Raw genomic sequence first — 17059 nt, 5'->3', positions numbered from 1 at the left:
ATCTGTGGGTAAAAGTTAGATCAGGCAAGACCAGTCTGCTGGGCCGACCTGCCCACATCAGGGTCCCCAGGAGCCCCCGGCCCCCCCACCCCAAACGCCTGCCCCGGGCCTGCTCGACACCCGGCCCTGCCCAGCCCCGGCCAGCTCCGCTCTCCCCACCTCGGCCCTGCCAGCCCCGGCCAGCTCCACTCTCCCCACCTCGGCCCTGCCCAGCCCTGGCCAGCACCGCTCTCCCCACCTCGGCCCAGCCCAGCCCCGGCCAGCACCACTCTCCCCACCTTGGCCCTGCGCAGCCCCGGCCAGCACCGCTCTCCCGACCTCGGCCCTGCCAGCCCCGGCCAGCACCGCTCTCCCGACCTCGGCCCTGCCCAGCCCCGGCCAGCACTGCTCTCCCGACCTCGGCCCTGCCCAGCCCCGGCCAGCTCCGCTCTCCCCACCTCGGCCCTGCCAGCCCCGGCCAGCTCCGCTCTCCCCACCTCGGCCCTGCCAGCCCTGGCCAGCTCCGCTCTCCCCACCTCGGCCCTGCCAGCCCCGGCCAGCACCGCTCTCCCTACCTCGGCCCTGCCCAGCCCCGGCCAGCTCCGCTCTCCCCACCTCGGCCCTGCCCAGTCCCGGCCAGCACCGCTCTCCCCACCTCGGCCCTGCCCAGCCCTGGCCAGCACCGCTCTCCCCACCTCGGCCCTGCCAGCCCCGGCCAGCTCCACTCTCCCCACCTTGGCCCTGCCAGCCCGGCCAGCTCCGCTCTCCCCACCTCGGCCCTGCCCAGCCCTGGCCAGCACTGCTCTTCCGACCTCGGCCCTGCCCAGCCCTGGCCAGCACCGCTCTCCCTACCTCGGCCCTGCCCAGCCCTGGCCAGCACTGCTCTTCCGACCTCGGCCCTGCCCAGCCCTGGCCAGCACCGCTCTCCCCACCTTGGCCCTGCCCAGCCCTGGCCAGCACCGCTCTCCCCACCTCAGCCCTGCCCAGCACTGGCCAGCACCGCTCTCCCGACCTCGGCCCTGCCCAGCCCCGGCCAGCACTGCTCTTCCGACCTCGGCCCTGCCCAGCCCCGGCCAGCTCCACTCTCCCCACCTCGACCCTGCCCAGCCCCGGCCAGCACCGCTCTCCCCACCTCGGCCCTGCCCAGCCCCGGCCAGCACCGCTCTCCCCACCTCGGCCCTGCCCAGCCCCGGCCAGCACCGCTCTCCCCACCTCGGCCCTGCCCAGCCCCGGCCAGCACCGCTCTCCCGACCTCGGCCCTGCCCAGCCCTGGCCAGCACTGCTCTCCCGACCTCGGCCCTGCCCAGCCCCGGCCAGCACCGCTCTCCCCACCTCGGCCCTGCCCAGCCCCGGCCAGCACCGCTCTCCCCACCTCGGCCCTGCCAGCCCCGGCCAGCACCGCTCTCCCGACCTCGGCCCTGCCCAGCCCTGGCCAGCACTGCTCTCCCGACCTCGGCCCTGCCCAGCCCTGGCCAGCACCACTCTCCCCACCTCGGCCCTGCCCAGCCCCGGCCAGCACCGCTCTCCCCACCTCGGCCCAGCCTCGCCGCGACCACAGATGCCTCCACGAAGGCCCTTCGACAAGGTGGGATCTGTCGGCAAAGAGAAGCCAGGAGTGGCGGGGTGGGGGCGCGGCGGGGTCGGGGCACGGCGGGAGGATGAGGACGGGAGGTGTGGGGGGAGGACTCAGACCAGTCATGGGCAATAAAAAGCCTAAACGCCGCAAACAGGAAGCAGACCCATTAAAAGGCAAGGCTGGCCTCCCCGAGGAATGTGAACTGGCGTTGACTGAAGTCCATCACGGCCGGGTCTCCTCCATGCCACAAGGCTCCCTCCCGCCCCAAGAAGACTCCTCTTGGGTCCTGGCCTGTTTGGGGAGAACCCCGAGCTTGCCTTGGCTAGAAGGGGAGCTGTGGGGACGGCCAAAGAAGGCTGGCGGGGACAGGGGCCTTCCCTTTTGCCTGGACTGGGCCAGGCTGTTTCAAAGGTGAGGCATGTGCAGGGGAGTGGGGCAGCACTCTGGGTGCGGCCGGCAGGACTCAGGGCTAGGGATGGCCCCTCATGGTGTCCCTGTGCCAGGGTGGGACACCTGGCTGGTGGGGCCTGAGGTCTGGACACTGGCCAGCTCCCACCCAGGGCATGTGCCCACCATGGAGGGGCCCCAGGGGGCACAGCGTTGCCACAGAGCCCAGGGCAGGGCAGGGCGGGGTCTAAACCCTGGCTTCTCAGTCGAGACCATCGCCAGGTGAGCTCCCGAAGGAGGTCCGGGGGAAGGGCCAGCAGGACAGCGGGGGCCAAGGGTACGGGGCGGAGGGCTCTCTGGCGGCCACAGCCCTTCCTGCTTTAGGGAGGGTTTGGGGCGGGGAGGGTCTTGGGTCGGGCTGCAGCCAGCTTCGCCGGGGAGCGGCCAGGGAACTGGGGTTTCTGATGCTGGATGGGGCCGGGTGCCACCTTGTCTTTAGGGAGTTCTACCCAAGAAGCCACCGCCACGTTCCCATGGCTCACCTGATTTCTGACCAGTGGCTCCATCCCACACAGAGCCCTGAGCCCTGTGCGATGGAGAGTAGGCTGAGGTGGGAGTGGTGAAACCTAGGCGTTTGCCGTACAAGCCTTGCAATGGTGCTGTCAGTTTGAACTTTTTCCTAATAAAACGCTGGGGATGAAAGATGGTGGGTCCCGGCACATTACAGAACCCATTACTATTGAAATGCAGCCCAGAGCGCTCACGGAGGCTGCCAGGCAACTCCCATACGGGAGCCGGCCCTGCGCCCGCCACACTGCCACGCCTGTGTCACGCCCGCCAGAGCTGCCTCCTTCCAATCCTTCAACTCACCACTCACTGTCACCCCAGGGCCTTTGCACTTGCCGCCCCTCTCTGCAGAACGCTCTTCCCGTGGACAGCTGGGTGGCCCCACCCCTCCTTTCTGCTCAGCTGTGACCTCTCCAGAGAGCTCTTTCCTGAGGACCAGACCCCAAATGGCCCATAGCCCTCGCCCCTCCCTGCTTGGCTTTCCACGCAGCACAGACGCCAGCTGAGACGTTCTCTACGCAGTATGCTGTCTGCCTCCTCCTGTGGGGACAGCAGCACCACAGCCCAGGCCCAAGCACAGTGGCTGGTGCACAGTAGGACCTCAAGAAAAGGTGTGGAATTGGCAAACCAACAGAGGAGAGGGGGAGTACAGGAGTGGATTAAAGGAATTCCAGCGCTCTATTTATGGCGGCTGCCTTGGGGACTGACGTGCCCTCTGCCAGAGGGCCTGGCGCCCCGTGTGCGAACTCTCAGGGAGCTCGCCTGGCTCCCCGGTCCATGGGCTCTCTGGGAGGGAGGGTTGGGTGTGGGGTGCGCCTGCATCCCCGGCGACCACAGCAGGCTGAACACCCAGCGATGGCTAAGGCATGCCTGTTGAGCGCGGGGCTCTGCCTGCCGGTCCTTCCCAGCTGAGCTACTGCCCAGAGGGGCAACCATCTGGGGAGAGACAGCCCCTGCGGGCCTCAGGGCCTCCCCCCACGGCGCAGCTGGCGTGGGGGTTGAGGCTCCCTCCACACACCCCCTCCGGGCTCCCCCCTGCTCAGCTGGGCTCTCTTTGGGGGCTCGGCTTGTGTGCTGCGGGGCAGGCTGGAGAGGATGAGGCCACCGCCCGCTGGGGGGACGCAGTTTCGCACAGTGGTCACCACGGCTCCGTGAGGCCGTGGACCAGCCCCACCCCACTCAGCCCGAGCGCGAGGCCCCGCGCCTGTTGGCCTCTGCTGGGCAAGAAGGACATGGGCAGCTCACGCTCGTGGGGGCCCCCATGGGGACCAGGGCAGTGCAGCCCCGGGCGGCCCCACTTAGCCGGTGCCTTCCTCCATTGCCCTTCCCAGTGACACTCACCCCAGTCCACACAAGGCAGAGTGACTCGTCCACGTCAGCCCCGGTGGTCAACGCGGAGGGCGCTCCAGCCCTGACCTGACCTTGGCTCGGACAGATGCTGACGCCACGCCCAGACCCTTCCAGGACCCACACCCGAGCGGCGCTGCGCCAGCGGGGACCGGAGGCCACGGGTTCCCATGGCTGAACCGGGTGTGTCGGCGAAGGCCGGGTCAGAAATCTGAGCTTCCCGCGCCAGGCCCGGGAGCGTGACCCCCGCCCCGCCTCCTTGACCGCCCACGTCCCGCGTGGCTCCCCGCGAGTGGGAGGAACCATGGCACTCACCGGGGACGTGGACCTTGAACTTGCCGCTCTGGCCGAAGGCGCCGTCGATGACGCCTTGCTCGCCGGTGGACAGGAGCACCTTGAGCCCCACGAAGAGCTGGATGTTGGTCTCCTTCTTGAAGAGCGAGCGGCCGATCACGCTGTAGTCGTCTATCGCCTGTCCCCGCACACCCGGCCCCGAGAAAGAGCATCAGCGCCCGCGGTCAGGGCCGCCCACGCGGCCGCACCCCAGCTGCCCTCCCACGCCCGGCCTCAGCATCGCGCTAGCCCACTCCTCGCCCTCAAGAACCCGCCTCACAGGCGGTGAAATGCACAGCGGCGGGCGCAAGTGGGACTGCCAGCTGCCACGGCCCCGCCACGCTCACCACGCTTTCCACAAGCACACTGCCTTTTGCTGCTTTCCAGGAAAGAAGGAAGCAGAGGCCCGGCGATGCCTGTGGCTCCTGTGAGGGCGCTGAGCTCTCAGGGGCGGAGGTCAGCTTTGGGTCCAGATCCTGGACGGCGGCGCCTGCCCGAGGCCCAGTCTGCTCCCTGGGGGGCCACCCCCACCTCTCAGCTCCCCATCCTCCCTGCCGGATGTCCCGGAGCACCGGCCTCCACATGCTGGTTCGCGCTCTCCTCGTCGAGGGCCCCCACATACACCCTAGGGCGCGGAGGAGCTGCACCCTGAGCCTGGCGTCCACACCTTTCAGAAGGATCTCGGCCTTTCTCTCTGGCCTCACCCCGAGGAGCCTCTGCTCCCCGTTCCTGCCTCCCGCAGCGCACGTTTCAGCCCGAGGCTTTGCTCCGGCTCCACGGCTGACTGCCCAGGACCCCTGCCAGGCGGGCCCACCTCGCCCCACCTTCACTCCCAGCTCTCCACTTCCTGGGACCCCGCTGCTCCGCCTTGGCCCCCTGCGGCAGCAGCTCAGCGTCCCACCACCACCCCTCACCTCTCTGTGAGCCCCCGGGCTGGGAGGACACACGTTTGCGTGAAAAAGCCAAGTGGGCACAGGCCCGACTTAGCGGCAGGTCCGCTCACCTAGAACCTTCTCCCCAGTGGCCTTTGGGAGGGAAAGACGGGGAAGTGTGGCTGCTCCCGGCCGACGCCTTCGGCAGCTCAGACCCTCGCTCCCTCCTGGGAGGGCAGGCGGTGCTCCCCCCCCACTCAGGCCCCAGGGTGACAACTGCCCCCAGGCTCCTGCACACACCTGCTGAGGCCTCCTCCTGCTGGGAATGTACCCCGCAGTGTGGCGGGCGTCGAGGCTGCCCACCGCAGCGGTGCTTGGGACAGCAGAAGACTGGATGCGGCCTGGACGTGCAGCCTGCACTGTGAACTGGGCGCGCCCCACGACGACGGCTGGGCGAGCACGGGGCAGAAGGGGCGGCGCTGGCTGAACTGAGTGCAGCATCCTCAGCCGCGGGGTTCGGTGTGAAAACTGGCGGTTGCTGTGTACCACGGGGCGAGACGGGTGGGGTGCGGGAGGATATAGACGGAGAGGACCATGAGGAACTGGTGGAAACCAGGAGAGAGCACTGGGTGCCTGGGGACGCGCCGAGGTGGGGGCTCTTTCTTGGACATTCTTTTCTACCTGTGGACTTTCAAAATACGCAAACGCGTCACCTGGTCAAAAACCAGTCAATGAAATTAAAAACAGACCAACAGTGCCCTCCTTCTACCTACTGATTGGGTGGGCCTTCCATTCTTTCCAGAAATCTCTGCAAACTCCTTGGGCCACCTCTGAGACGCCCCTCCTCGGCCCACGCCATGCTCCCCGGCTCTGTCGACCCCTGCTGCCCTGGGCTCCCCGGCTCTGTCGACCCCTGCTGCCCTGGGCTCCCCGGCTCTGTCGACCCCTGCTGCCCTGGGCTCCCCGGCTCTGTCGACCCCTGCTGCCCTGGGCTCCCCGGCTCTCGTCGACCCCTGCTGCCCTGGGCTCCCCGGCTCAGGTAGAGGTGCAGGCTGTCTGTTGCACCCCACATGGCTTCTCTCCCCACTGCCCCGACAAACCCCAACATGTCCTCCCCAGTGGAACCCCAGTGTGCTGGGGCCTGTCCTGGACTGCCTGGCCTCCCTAGCCTTGGGGAAGCTACTTGACCTCTCAGTGCCTCGGTTTCTCCACAAGGCAGTGGGGAAGATTGAAATGAGATGAAGTAAGGAGGCCCCTTGGGACGGTGACTGGCATTCAGCGATGGCAGAGACAAGCGCCAGCTGTCAGAAGGTGCGGGGATCGAGGAGACGTGTCTGCTGTGGTCTCACATTGCAGTGAGGGGGGCCAACAGCAAAGAGGCAAACCCAGCTCGCCTGGGACTCTGTGCTGGACCTCGGCGTGGGGCGGTCAGGGCCGCTGGGGGGTCCCCGAGGAGGTGGCGCTTGGCAGCCCTGTGGAGGGCAAGAGGCAGCCTTGAGAAGAGGGGCTGCTCGAGGCCCCGGGGGTCCATGCAGGGCCGGAGGAACGGTGCCAGGGAACCAGGTGGCCAGAACGCACCGGGCCTTTCCCTGGACAGGGCCAGCCCTGGGGGCGCACGCGAACGCCCCGCCGGCTTCTGGAGGACAGTCGGGGGAAGAGCCGACAGGGAGGGCCGTGGAGGGCCTGGGGGCGGGGCGGGCTGGGGGGCGCTGCCAACGCGGGCACCTCCGCTCCGCCTGCGGCGTGCCCTTTGCCCCAGCCCCAGCCTGGGGGTGGTGGGCCCGTGAGGATGGGTGAGCCCACGTCCCGGGGGCCCTGGTCGGCTGGTCTCCGCCATCTCCTGGGGGGATTCGGCTTAGGAGGAGGAAGGCGCTGGCGGAGGTGGGCAGCGCCGGAGCCGGGCGGGGTGCTCGGGCCAGCCCCACGCTGCCGGGCCCAGGGCCCGTGCCTGAGCAGTGCCCGCGGACCTGCCCCAGCCCCGGCTGGTGGGCGCCGCCTCCCTGGGTCCTGGCTCGGGTGCGTGGTCTGCACCAGCCACCGACTCTTCTTTCCACCCGCAGATGCTTCTTTTACAAGGGAGCTTCTGTTGCTGCTGTGAAAAGCAGCCTGTCACCACCGGCCCTACGCAGTGGGTGACGAGGGAAAGAACCACAGCGACCACAAAGCCGGGGCCCTCGGGCCTCGCCCGCCTTGCTCGCGGCGTGTGCCAGCCCGGGAGAGCTGACGGGGCTGGAAGTGACCCGTGTGGGGGCGGGGGCGCCTCTGTGTCAGAGGGAATTCAGCGAGCAGGTGAGCGAGCAGGTGAGCGAGTGAGAGGAGAGAGGGGAAGAAACAGAGAGAGCGGTGTCAGCAGAGCCGCTCCCTCCTAGAGGGCCGCAGAAGGGCGGACAGGGGGCGGGAGAGGGGAGAAGGACTCCTCTCTGTGATGGGGTGCTATTTAAAGGCAGGGCGCTCCCCCAGAGAGCAGAGACAAGCAGCACTTGCCTGGCATGCAAGGCCTCCACAGCCCACGGCTGCAAGGAGAAAGCGCTGCTGCCCGGGCGGGAGGTGGACCCACGTCCCCAAGTACAAAGCCCGGATGCTTCCACAGCTTGGCTCAGTTCCAGCAGCCAGAGTGAGCTGCCGGGGTGAGCGGGTGTTGGTGGTGCGCCCTGGGTGAGGTGGGCGAGCTGGGATGGGAGCCTGCTGCCTCCCCGACCTCGTTCCCCCACCCTCTCTGAGGCGGAGACACCGGGGGACCCCAGCAGGGTGAGGCCCCGTGAGGCCAGGGCCGGGGCCAGCCTCCACCTCGCAGACAGGCTGTTTCTGCCAAGACGGCCCCAGATGGATTGTTTTGAAAAGGCAGAAACTGTCCCTTTTGCCCTACAAACCTTTTGGAAAAACATATCCTACTCTGTTTGATTCATAGCACCAGATAAAAGGTACTCGCATTCCTCCTTTCTCCAGTGATTGATGAATCGGGATGCAAATAACGATAAGAATAATAATTTCCACTTGCACAAACCTCTTGCCCACACGTGAACGCCTCCTCATCCCCCGGGACTCCGCGGAGCTCCCCTGGGAAGGGTCTGCCCCGGCCGGGCTGCCCGGCCCTGACCTACCCCAGCCCCTGCCCCCACGCCGATGCCCCTGCCCCGGTCCCAGGCATGCGCAGGCCTGCCCGGCGCCAGGCGGTCAGCACGGGCCCTGCTTCCCCAGGCCTGCCTTCTTCTCCCCAGGAGGAGCTGGCGCCCCAGCCCCTGGCAGGGGGCAGTGCAGGGCGGGTGGGCCACGCCTCTGGCGGGCTCTGCGGCCTGGCCTGGTACTGCAGGCACTCGGGACGCTGCGCGCACCTGACCGGAAGGCTCCGGACTAGCCGACCTCTGGTCAGCGAAGGCGCCAGTGCTGCCTCGCATCCCTCAGCTCTGCCCGGCTCTCGTGGCGTGCGTCACCCTGATGCCCTCGCTCGCGGGGCGTCTCCCCCAACCTTGCAGGCCGACGCCGAGGCTCCAGGAAGGGACGGTGCAGGCCGCGGTCGTCCAGCCGGACACTGTGCAGGGACACTCACATCCACGCCGGCCCCGCAGGCCCCTGATGGAGCCGAGAAGAGACCAGCGGGGCTGTGGCCGACCTACCCGGAGCTGCCGCGGGACCCCCCAGGCACCACGGGGGCCAGTCAACAGGGCCCAAGACCCTCGCTGGCCCCTTGGGACATGAGACCTGCCCTCCAGCTCTCGAAAGGCACGGTCCATGGACAGTCTGAGCAGAGAAACGCGCCATGCCGAGCCCGCTGCACGGCGGGCGCCATGGGTGAGGTTCCATCGGAGCGCGTCTTGCCGATCACTGCTGACAGGCCTCCTTTTTTCCGACAAATGTTTGTGGAGCGCCTGTTCTGCACCAGGCATGGCGCGTGAACAACGCCTGCCCTTGTGGGCCTCAGGAGAACTGAAACCGCCACTCACCAACCCACTCCCTTCTGGTTTCTACAAGTTTCTGCTTCCCTTTGGTTCAAACGGCCATCTCCTCCTGTGTACTCATGGGAGGCTTGCTGCCTCGTGAGGTACGTTCCTGTTCCTTCTCCCCCTTGCAGCACCTCCTGAAGCTGGCTCTGACCGGTTCTGGCCCCTGGGCCTGCTGGGAACAACTGGCAACTGAGCACGTTCCGGGTAACAAGCCTTTCCCAAGCTGGCCTGGCCCCGCCGTCCAGCCCGCCCTTGGCCACTGCCCTCAGCCCGCCTTCCCCAGGTCTCAGGGAGCTGAGTCGAGTCTCGCCTCCCGTCTCCTTGCTGGTCAACTGCACAATAAACTCTTTCTTTCCTCAAAATCTGGTGACTCAGCATTGGCTTCTGGGTGCATCAGGCAAATGAACCCACTGTCCTAGAGGAAGGGGATACCTAACCCCTGGAGCCCCCAGATCTAAGCGGGATACGTGGGCCCCCGTCTGGTGGCAGCACGGCGTGGCCCCGAGCAGCGCCTCCTGCCCCATGTGCCCGAGCGGCCCCTGGCTCCCTCCCTGCTCCTCCCTTCCCCTCCCCGGCCCTCCTTAGCCAGCTGAACTTGTCTTCAGATCACAGGTTGTGCCTGGATGTCGTGTGACCCTTAAATGTTCCTGGTTGGCTGCCCCCGACCGAACGCCAGCTCCACGGCGCACAGGGCCTCCCTCTGCCACAGCGGGCCCTGCACCTGGGCCCGGGCTCGCAGGGCTGCAGGTGAACTGCTGAGTGTGGAAGAATAAGGAGTGGCAGCGGCCGGCGCCTTTGGAGCCCGCTCGGGCCTGCGCCAGGCCTGGCGTGTTCTGGCAGCTTCAGGGAGGTGTGGCTGATACAAGTGCAAGGTGAGGTGCTTAGTGTGGCTAGTGTGGACATGTGTCCACCCGGGAGATTGTGCATCAAGACAGCGACATGCCCCCCCCCACCCGTGGCTCTCTCCCTCCGCCCGCACTGCCCTCCCCACTGTCTGTGCACCTGCCCGGGGCGCAGCCCTCTTCGGGTGGCTCCCCATGGGCAGGTACCCCCAAGACTGAGGCAGATGCCCTCCTGCTCCCGGGGCCCGGGCACCCGCCTCCCTCAGGCCGGTGACCTCCAAGGACGGGGGTTTTGCCGTGAGCCTCGCGCCCAGGGCGGCCCCGGCCTGCAGTGCGTCCCAGGAAGCACACACCCTCGGAAGTCCTGGGGGAGAAATCTCACCAGCTGCACACGATGGGGTGGGGAGGCTGCTGACTCTTGGCTCTTTGGGGGCGACACGATACCACTGCCAGTGGACATGTCCTTGGGGGATATGCTCCATCCAAGAGTGGCCGCCAAGAGAGCTCTGGGCCTCGTTCTTTAAAACCGGGCGGCACAACGGGCTGAGACAGCGAGCACGCACAGCGCCGGCCACTCTCAGGCGGAAACACGACACCGGGGCCCCAGGGCTGGGGCTCCCTGACCATCAGCGCCTGGGAGGGCGGCGGGGCCACCTCTCAGCAAAAACCGTCTCAGGAGACTTCTGCCTGTAGCTCCTCCCCTGCCCCTTCTCTTCTGGCTATAAAATATTAACTTAAAGCACCGAGGGCCACAAAGACAGTGGCGGATTCACCCTTTCCCAAGCCGGGGTCTTGCAATGAGGACAGACTAATTTCATTAACTTCAGGGCAACTTCAAAAAGCGTCAGGGCTTTCCTTCCAGATGGACGTGACCCCGACGTTGGTTTAAGTGCTACATAAACAAAGGCGCGGGCAGAGGAAGCGGGGCTCGGCGTTTCTTGTTTATGTTCTCGTCCGACCCGGGGCGTGTGGCATCTCAGTTCACTGACTCGCACTGTGACAATACCGCTTAGAGTGTCCAAGCACTCGGGACCCAGCGGCGCGAGGAGGGGTCCAAGGGGGCTCCCAGGCCTGGGCTGGCAGTTCGGAAAGGAGTTCAAGGTCAAAGAGAGCCTGTCTCCCGTGTGCTCTCCTACGGCTCGGCGGGGGGACAGGGAAGCCCTGGCCGGGTGAAGCATGCCCGCCTGCAAACCTCGACTCAGCCCCACGTGTGGGGTCCGGCGGGGTGTGGGGGAGACTGGGCTCCATTACGCTACTGGAACCTGAGCGGCCTCTGGAATGTCCCCGGTTCCCGAGGCTGCCTGCTCACAGTCCCCGCACTGCCACCTGACCACAGCCAAGGTGGGGTGCTGTGTTTGTGTCGGTTCTGGGAGGGATCCACCACGGAGGGGACCCAGTCGGGCAGAGCTGCTGGGGGTCGGTGGGCTCCCCAGACCCTCGGCCCCTCAGTCCTGCGCCCCAACTGCTGCACGCGTCGGCCTGCTGTGGGAAGGGTCTGCACCTCGTGGTTTGCTCTTGACGGAGCCCTGGGCTGGGCGCCTGGAGGAACCGGCCGCTCCGCAGTGCCCGACGCCCTGCCCAGAGGCACAGAGCAGCGCGTGGGCAAAGCCCCGTCCTGCCCGGCACCGCCCGCGGCCAGGGCCTGGCTGCCCACCCTGTAGAGACCAGCAGCAGTGACTCAGGCTGGCCGGGAGGCCGAAGCCTGGGGGCCCCAAGGCCCCCAGCCCCGCCAGCCTCAGCTCCTGAAGAGCCCCAGCCGCAGGAGGGGACCCTCAGGGCCAGGGACCCCAGCCCCTCCAGAGGGCGGGCAGAGTCCAGCCACCACGACTCGGGGACGGTGGGGGCCACAGCACCTGGTGTCGAGGGAAGCAGGAGGCCCAGCTGCACGCGGGGCAGGGCGCAGCAGGATGGTCCTGCCAGGGCCGTGGCGGCCGCCTTGTCTGCACAGTGAGGCCGGGAGAGGCTGAGCCTCGAGCGCCGGCTGCGCCGGCCGAGGGTGGGCCACCTTCTGGTGAAGGCAGAGGAGCTGGCGTCCAGGTGAGCAGAGTGGAGACAGGAAGGTGGAGAGAAGGCTAGGGGCGCCCGGGGCAGGGACAGCGGGAGCGGGGCCTCCAGGCGGGGCCTGAGCGCCACCCTGTGAAGGGCCCCTGAAGGCTGTGCCAGGGGCTTTCCCGGGGCACGGGGAGCTCCTGCGTGCACAGGGCTGTAGCCACTGGGCCCAGAACCAGCCACCAGGATCCAGTCTACTCTGGGGTGGCCCTGGCCACAGCGTGACCCCTGTGGGCCTCGGGCCCCTCGCCTGGACCTGGGGAAAGTGCGTGGCTGTGTGGTTTAGATGGCGTGGTGAGCTGAGCAGCCTCTGCTGTGCCCCAGCGCCCTGGCAGGGCGGCGCTGCCAACTGCTCGTGGCCCACTTCCCAGGAAGCAGCCCGGGCTGCGCGGCCTCCGGGGCACTGTGTGCAGGTCCAGTGCAGCGGCAGGTTGATGCCTCCCAGCGGGCAGCGGTCCTGGGGCGGGAGCCGCCGCAACACACGTCTACGTTTCCACCTTCCCCAGGGGCCCCCCTGCCCCAACTCCAGAAACTACTGGTTTGGAGGGAAGCGGGGCCAGGGATGCTAGCTCAGGAGAAAGGTGAGTCCTTCCTGGAGGAGGCACTTCGGAAGACAATTGTCAGCGGGCAGGTGTGGGGGACAGAGCAGGCGAACATGCACAAGTGTGCATGCCCGTGTGTGCACGTGGGCCCGGCCCCCAGTGACAGATCCTTCCAGCTGAGGAGAGCGGCCTCAGAGGCCAGACAAAGCACCCGCTACCAGGAAAAGCCAGAGGGTCGGCTGGCCGCTCCTCTGGACACCAGTCGAGGCACGGAGCCCGAGGCGGCACGTGTGGGGTTGGCTCGGGGGCCCGCTCCCCAGAAACAACGCTGAACGGGGGCCAGCCTGGACGACAGCCTGACGGGCTTCCACCGCGGGCACCAGCGACTGCTTCCCTTACTGGGCCGTGGCAGTTCGGGCACTGGGTGTCAGAGACACCCTCGGCCGCCAATGAAGACCCAGGCTGGGGCTCAGCTGCCAGGCGGGGCGTCCCCACTGCGGCCAGCCCCTCAAGCCGCCTAGGCTGCAGGTGCAGCTGTCACGGGGCAGCATCTCCCTCTCTGGGTCAAGCCTGCTATGCGGGGCTTGGGAAGCGCCCACCTTCTGAAGCGACTGCTCTCAGTGGTCCAGATAGCACCAAAGAAGGCGGGGAAACCACCTGCAGGAAAGGGGAGCCCGGAGCTGCGCCCAGGCGTGCCGTGAGGTGCGCCGCGCGGGGCGGACGCGGGCCGGGAAGGTCTCAGGCCTGCCGTGCCTCTGGCGGCTGTGTGGTCGTCGGCAAGGGGCCCCCTCTGAACCCGAGTCCTCACTGGAAAGAGCCCTCGTGAGGACGGGGTGGGTGGGGCATCGGCAAGGACACCTAAACCCTGGTCGTAGCGAGGTGCCCCGAGAGGGTGAAACCCAGTGAGCGGAAACCCCGACCTACAGGCAGCTGTCCAATCTGAACAAAAGCCAGATGGCAGGCGACCCCTGCTCGGCGCGGGCCATGCCCAGTGCTGCACGCCTGGTCTTCCTCCCCCGACAAAGTCCCCGGCCTTTCTCTGAGGACCACCAGGTGAGACCTGGGATCTGCCAGGACCACAGATGAGGCTCCCGCGATCGACGTGTCAACTCTTCAGGTCACTCGAAAACCGCCAGAGACTCGACAAGCCCCAGAAGAGCCCGTGGGAGGCCGTGGTCCAGCATCGCCTGCCCTTGTCTGGCGCCACACCACTCACCACGGACCGTGCCTTGTCCTCCTCCTCAGTCCAGGCCAGCTTCCAGCCAGGGCTGGGGGGAAGAGCAGGTCTCGGAGTCAGACCCCCTGGGTGGGGGGGCCACGCTCCTCCACCCAAAGGCAAGGACCCCAGCAAAGTCATTTCACGGCTCCACTGCAGCCTCTGCCACGAAAGCCGGGCAGACATGTCCTCCTTGCAGGATTGCCGGGAGGAGTAAGATGACTGGCATCAAACTTCTGCTGTGCGTGATCATCGACCTCATCGCACTCCACTGGTGGAACCCCAGAAAATCAAGCAGGCTGCAGCTCGGATCAGGCCACCCCACAAGCCCTGGAGCCTTGGGGCCAGGGAGCCCAGCAGAGATGGGCCTGGCTGTCGCTGCCCTGGCCAGCGCTCAGGCCGGACAGGCCGCCTCCCCCGGAGCAGCCTTCAGCTGCCAGGCCCAGCCCTGCCTCGAGCCCTGGGCCCCACAGCCTCAAGCCTCTGCTTCTGCCCCCACACAGCCATCTCCCCGGCGCTGGCGCAGGTCCAGCACCCACCAGGAAAGCCGTACAGCGGCACCTGCGTGGCTAAACAGGAGACACGCTTTATGCAGCGCTCAGCACCTGCCAGGCGTGGAGCCCGTTCCCACCCGAGTGGAGCGTGAGCAGGGACCTCCAGGGCCGGGCTCTCTACCAGGCCAAGCCACCTTCACCCAGGCCCACAGCGGCTAAGGAGACCAGCCGGGTGTGACGCCCGCCACGGACGCGGACGTGGAAGCGACGGAGGGGCTGAGGGTTTGGACCGGGGCCAGAACACCAAGGTGGCCACTTGATCTCCTCCTCGAGGAGAGGGCCTTCCCACCTCTGCCTCGGACGGAGCCTTTGTTTCCCCAAGTGGCCTGCGAGCTGAGGTGGCCTTCCCTCAGCAGGACGGGGACAGGGCGAGTGAGGGGCAGCGGGGAGCAGACCAAGCACTGCTCTGTGAGGGCGTGGGTGCCGGAGGGGCCTTTCCAGGGCACCAGGCCTGCCAGCCGCCCCCCTCTCCCTTCCCCTCCCCCCCCGTCCCACTCAGGAGACTGCCCGGCCTGCGCCCAGGTGAGTGTGCTCCCTGGTGCCACCAGCTGCTCAACAGCCATTGCGGCAGCAGAGCGGACAGCACCAGAACCCAGCGGGCAGCACCACCTCGGATTTCAAAGCGGCTGGTGCCCCCGTGGCATCTGCTGGTTTACGCCTGGTTGGGTCAAGGCCACGGGCTCTCTGGCCGGGCCCTAAGGCCGTCCCCAGCTGGCGCCGGTCAGTGCCAGAACCTGGCTGGCAGCGTTCACCCACCTGGCCCGCTGTGGCGTGGGTGCTGGAGCCTCGCCACCAGCACAGCGGGGAGCCCAGGCCCCGCGCCACGAGAAGGCTCCACGAGTTGTGGCCACAGCACCCGCTCCCGAGCAAGGGCCCTTCTGTGCGCTCGTCCCCCTCCTGACACTGCCCGCCTAGAGGGCCTGGGCCCACGTGCCCAGGAAGGGGACCCAGGGGAGGCACTCGCCCCATGTCCACCGCCTGCAGGAGGCAGGGGCCGGGCACCCGGCTCAGCAGAGAGGCAGGCTATGGTCAGCGTGCCCAGGTGGACAAGGCGGCCTTGCCTGGCGAGGAGCCTTCCCGGCCCTGGAGGCAACGTGGAGCTGCGAGGGGCGTGCAAGCTGGGCTGGGACAGCCGACAGGTCTGCAGCGGGGGTGCAGGGCGGCCAGGGCGGCCAAGTCAGCCTGCGCTCCCGCCAGCCCGGGCTCCCGGGGCCGGCCCTGGGCTGAGGCCCCGCCAACGCCCCAGGCCAGGCGCTCCTTGGCCTCAGGGACTTCTCAGAAGCGGGGCCTGGACTGAAGGCCCCTCTTCCATTCCCCGCAGGCGCTGGGGGAACCCGGGCGAGCGGGTCTGGTGCAGCCTGGCCTTCAACAGTGGAGGCAGCCAGCCCGGGTCCCACAACCTCCTGGGTACTCCCCACTTGGCCTTCGTCTCCAGCGCAGCTGAGGGACCCCAGACCCGGGGGGCCCCCGCCCCAATTCCAGGCGAGTTCCACAGAGGGGCTGGGCTGCGCGGGCCTGCGTGCTCAGCCAAGTCCTCGCTCGGCTCCTGACAATCCTGGCTGAGACCGGGGCCAGCGATCGGATCTGAACACCGCTGGGCGGCCTGGGCCCTGCTCCAAGGAGCGGGGTGTCCCTCCACACAAGGCCGGCCCCCACTCCCAGAGCACGGCCCTAGGAACCTGCCTGGGCTGGGAGAGCCTTCTTTGCTTCCCCCGGGTAGAGGGACTCCTGTGGAGCCAACTCACGGAGGCTCCTTCAAAATAGCGGTGCAGGGCTCGGCCCCTCGAGGGACTGCAGGAGGAGAGCTGAAGGGCTGCCCGGCACACGGTGCCACAGGTCCCCACCGGAGCCCCGTGCCCTGCTCGCCTCCCCAGGAAGACTCCAGCTTTCCAAGAGCGTGGGAAGCCCCTTGCCACACTGTGTAAGAGATGCCTGGCCGGAAGGCCCCGAGCCCAGCCGGCCAGGAGTTCACGTCCCGGGGTCCCTTGTCCCATCCTAAGTGGATTTCCAATCTGGCTGCCGTTGGGGCCTGGGCTCATGGTAGGAGGAAATTCAGTTTTCATGGAGCAAACATTTTGTTTCATTGGCATTATTTTTTTACCATGCACGTACGTTCTTTTTCTCAAATGTTTTCACACGTAATTTTCAGAGGCAGTCAGTGGTCCACTTAATTGAAACAAAGGGCATAGAGAGCAATGCACCGCCTGCTCCTCGGGTTGTTATGAAAATTCAAAACGACACATGTGGCTATTAGGAGAGCACCTAGTACAGTGCCTGGCACACAGCAGGTGCTTACTAAGTAGATGGGGAGGCGCACAGGGCGGAGGCGACAGGGGGCGGGTGCTGTCTAGCCAAGGGCCCACGAGGGGGCCTGTGGGCAGGCAGGGCCCTCCCCCCCAGCCCCCAGCATCAAGGCAGGCGCCCAGCTAGCTGGACACTCGGGGTGCTGGAGGTGGGGGCAGCCCTCTCCCCACCACCTGTCCCTGCCATCCTCACAGGAGCCCTCGTCTCCCAGGAGCCTCCCCACCCAGCCAGCAGCACCCCCTAAAGCCACCTCCACGAGATCTGGACTCAGACCTTCCAGGCCGTGGACCTGGGGGCTCTTGTGCCTTCACCTCACGCCCCCGGACTGAACAAGAAGAGGCTGGGGCCCTGCAGGCGCCCTGAACGGTGGCAGGACGGGGGTCGGCGCGTCTCCCTGGGTCCCTAGCCGGACTCTACGTCCCCGCCCCTGGCCTGGCCCCTCTGGGGCCCGACTCTGTGGCAGCATGCTGACTCGCTCCTCTAAACCTCTTCCCAGCTTGCCGAGGAAGGGACTGCTGCCCCCAGCCCCCAGCCCGAGTGGAAGCGCTTA

General features: G+C 67.4%; 1 protein-coding gene across 3 annotated transcripts in view; it reads right to left on the bottom strand.

The window, feature by feature from the left end:
• Positions 1–17059, bottom strand: part of EEFSEC (eukaryotic elongation factor, selenocysteine-tRNA specific) — a 246729-nt gene that overhangs the window by 36157 nt on the left and 193513 nt on the right. For 2 of the 3 annotated variants that reach the window (XM_004473414.3, XM_012530959.3), the window contains exon 6: positions 4172–4328. The exons of the other annotated variant lie outside the window; for it this stretch is intronic. In XM_004473414.3, coding sequence (XP_004473471.1) covers positions 4172–4328 — 157 coding nt within the window. The remainder of the gene's footprint in view (positions 1–4171; positions 4329–17059) is intronic. 3 annotated transcript variants of the gene reach the window in all.

This window comes from Dasypus novemcinctus, chromosome 26, assembly GCF_030445035.2.
Source record: "Dasypus novemcinctus isolate mDasNov1 chromosome 26, mDasNov1.1.hap2, whole genome shotgun sequence".
In the NCBI taxonomy this organism is placed as follows: Eukaryota; Metazoa; Chordata; class Mammalia; order Cingulata; family Dasypodidae; genus Dasypus; species Dasypus novemcinctus.
This window is presented reverse-complemented; position numbering and strand designations above follow the sequence as displayed.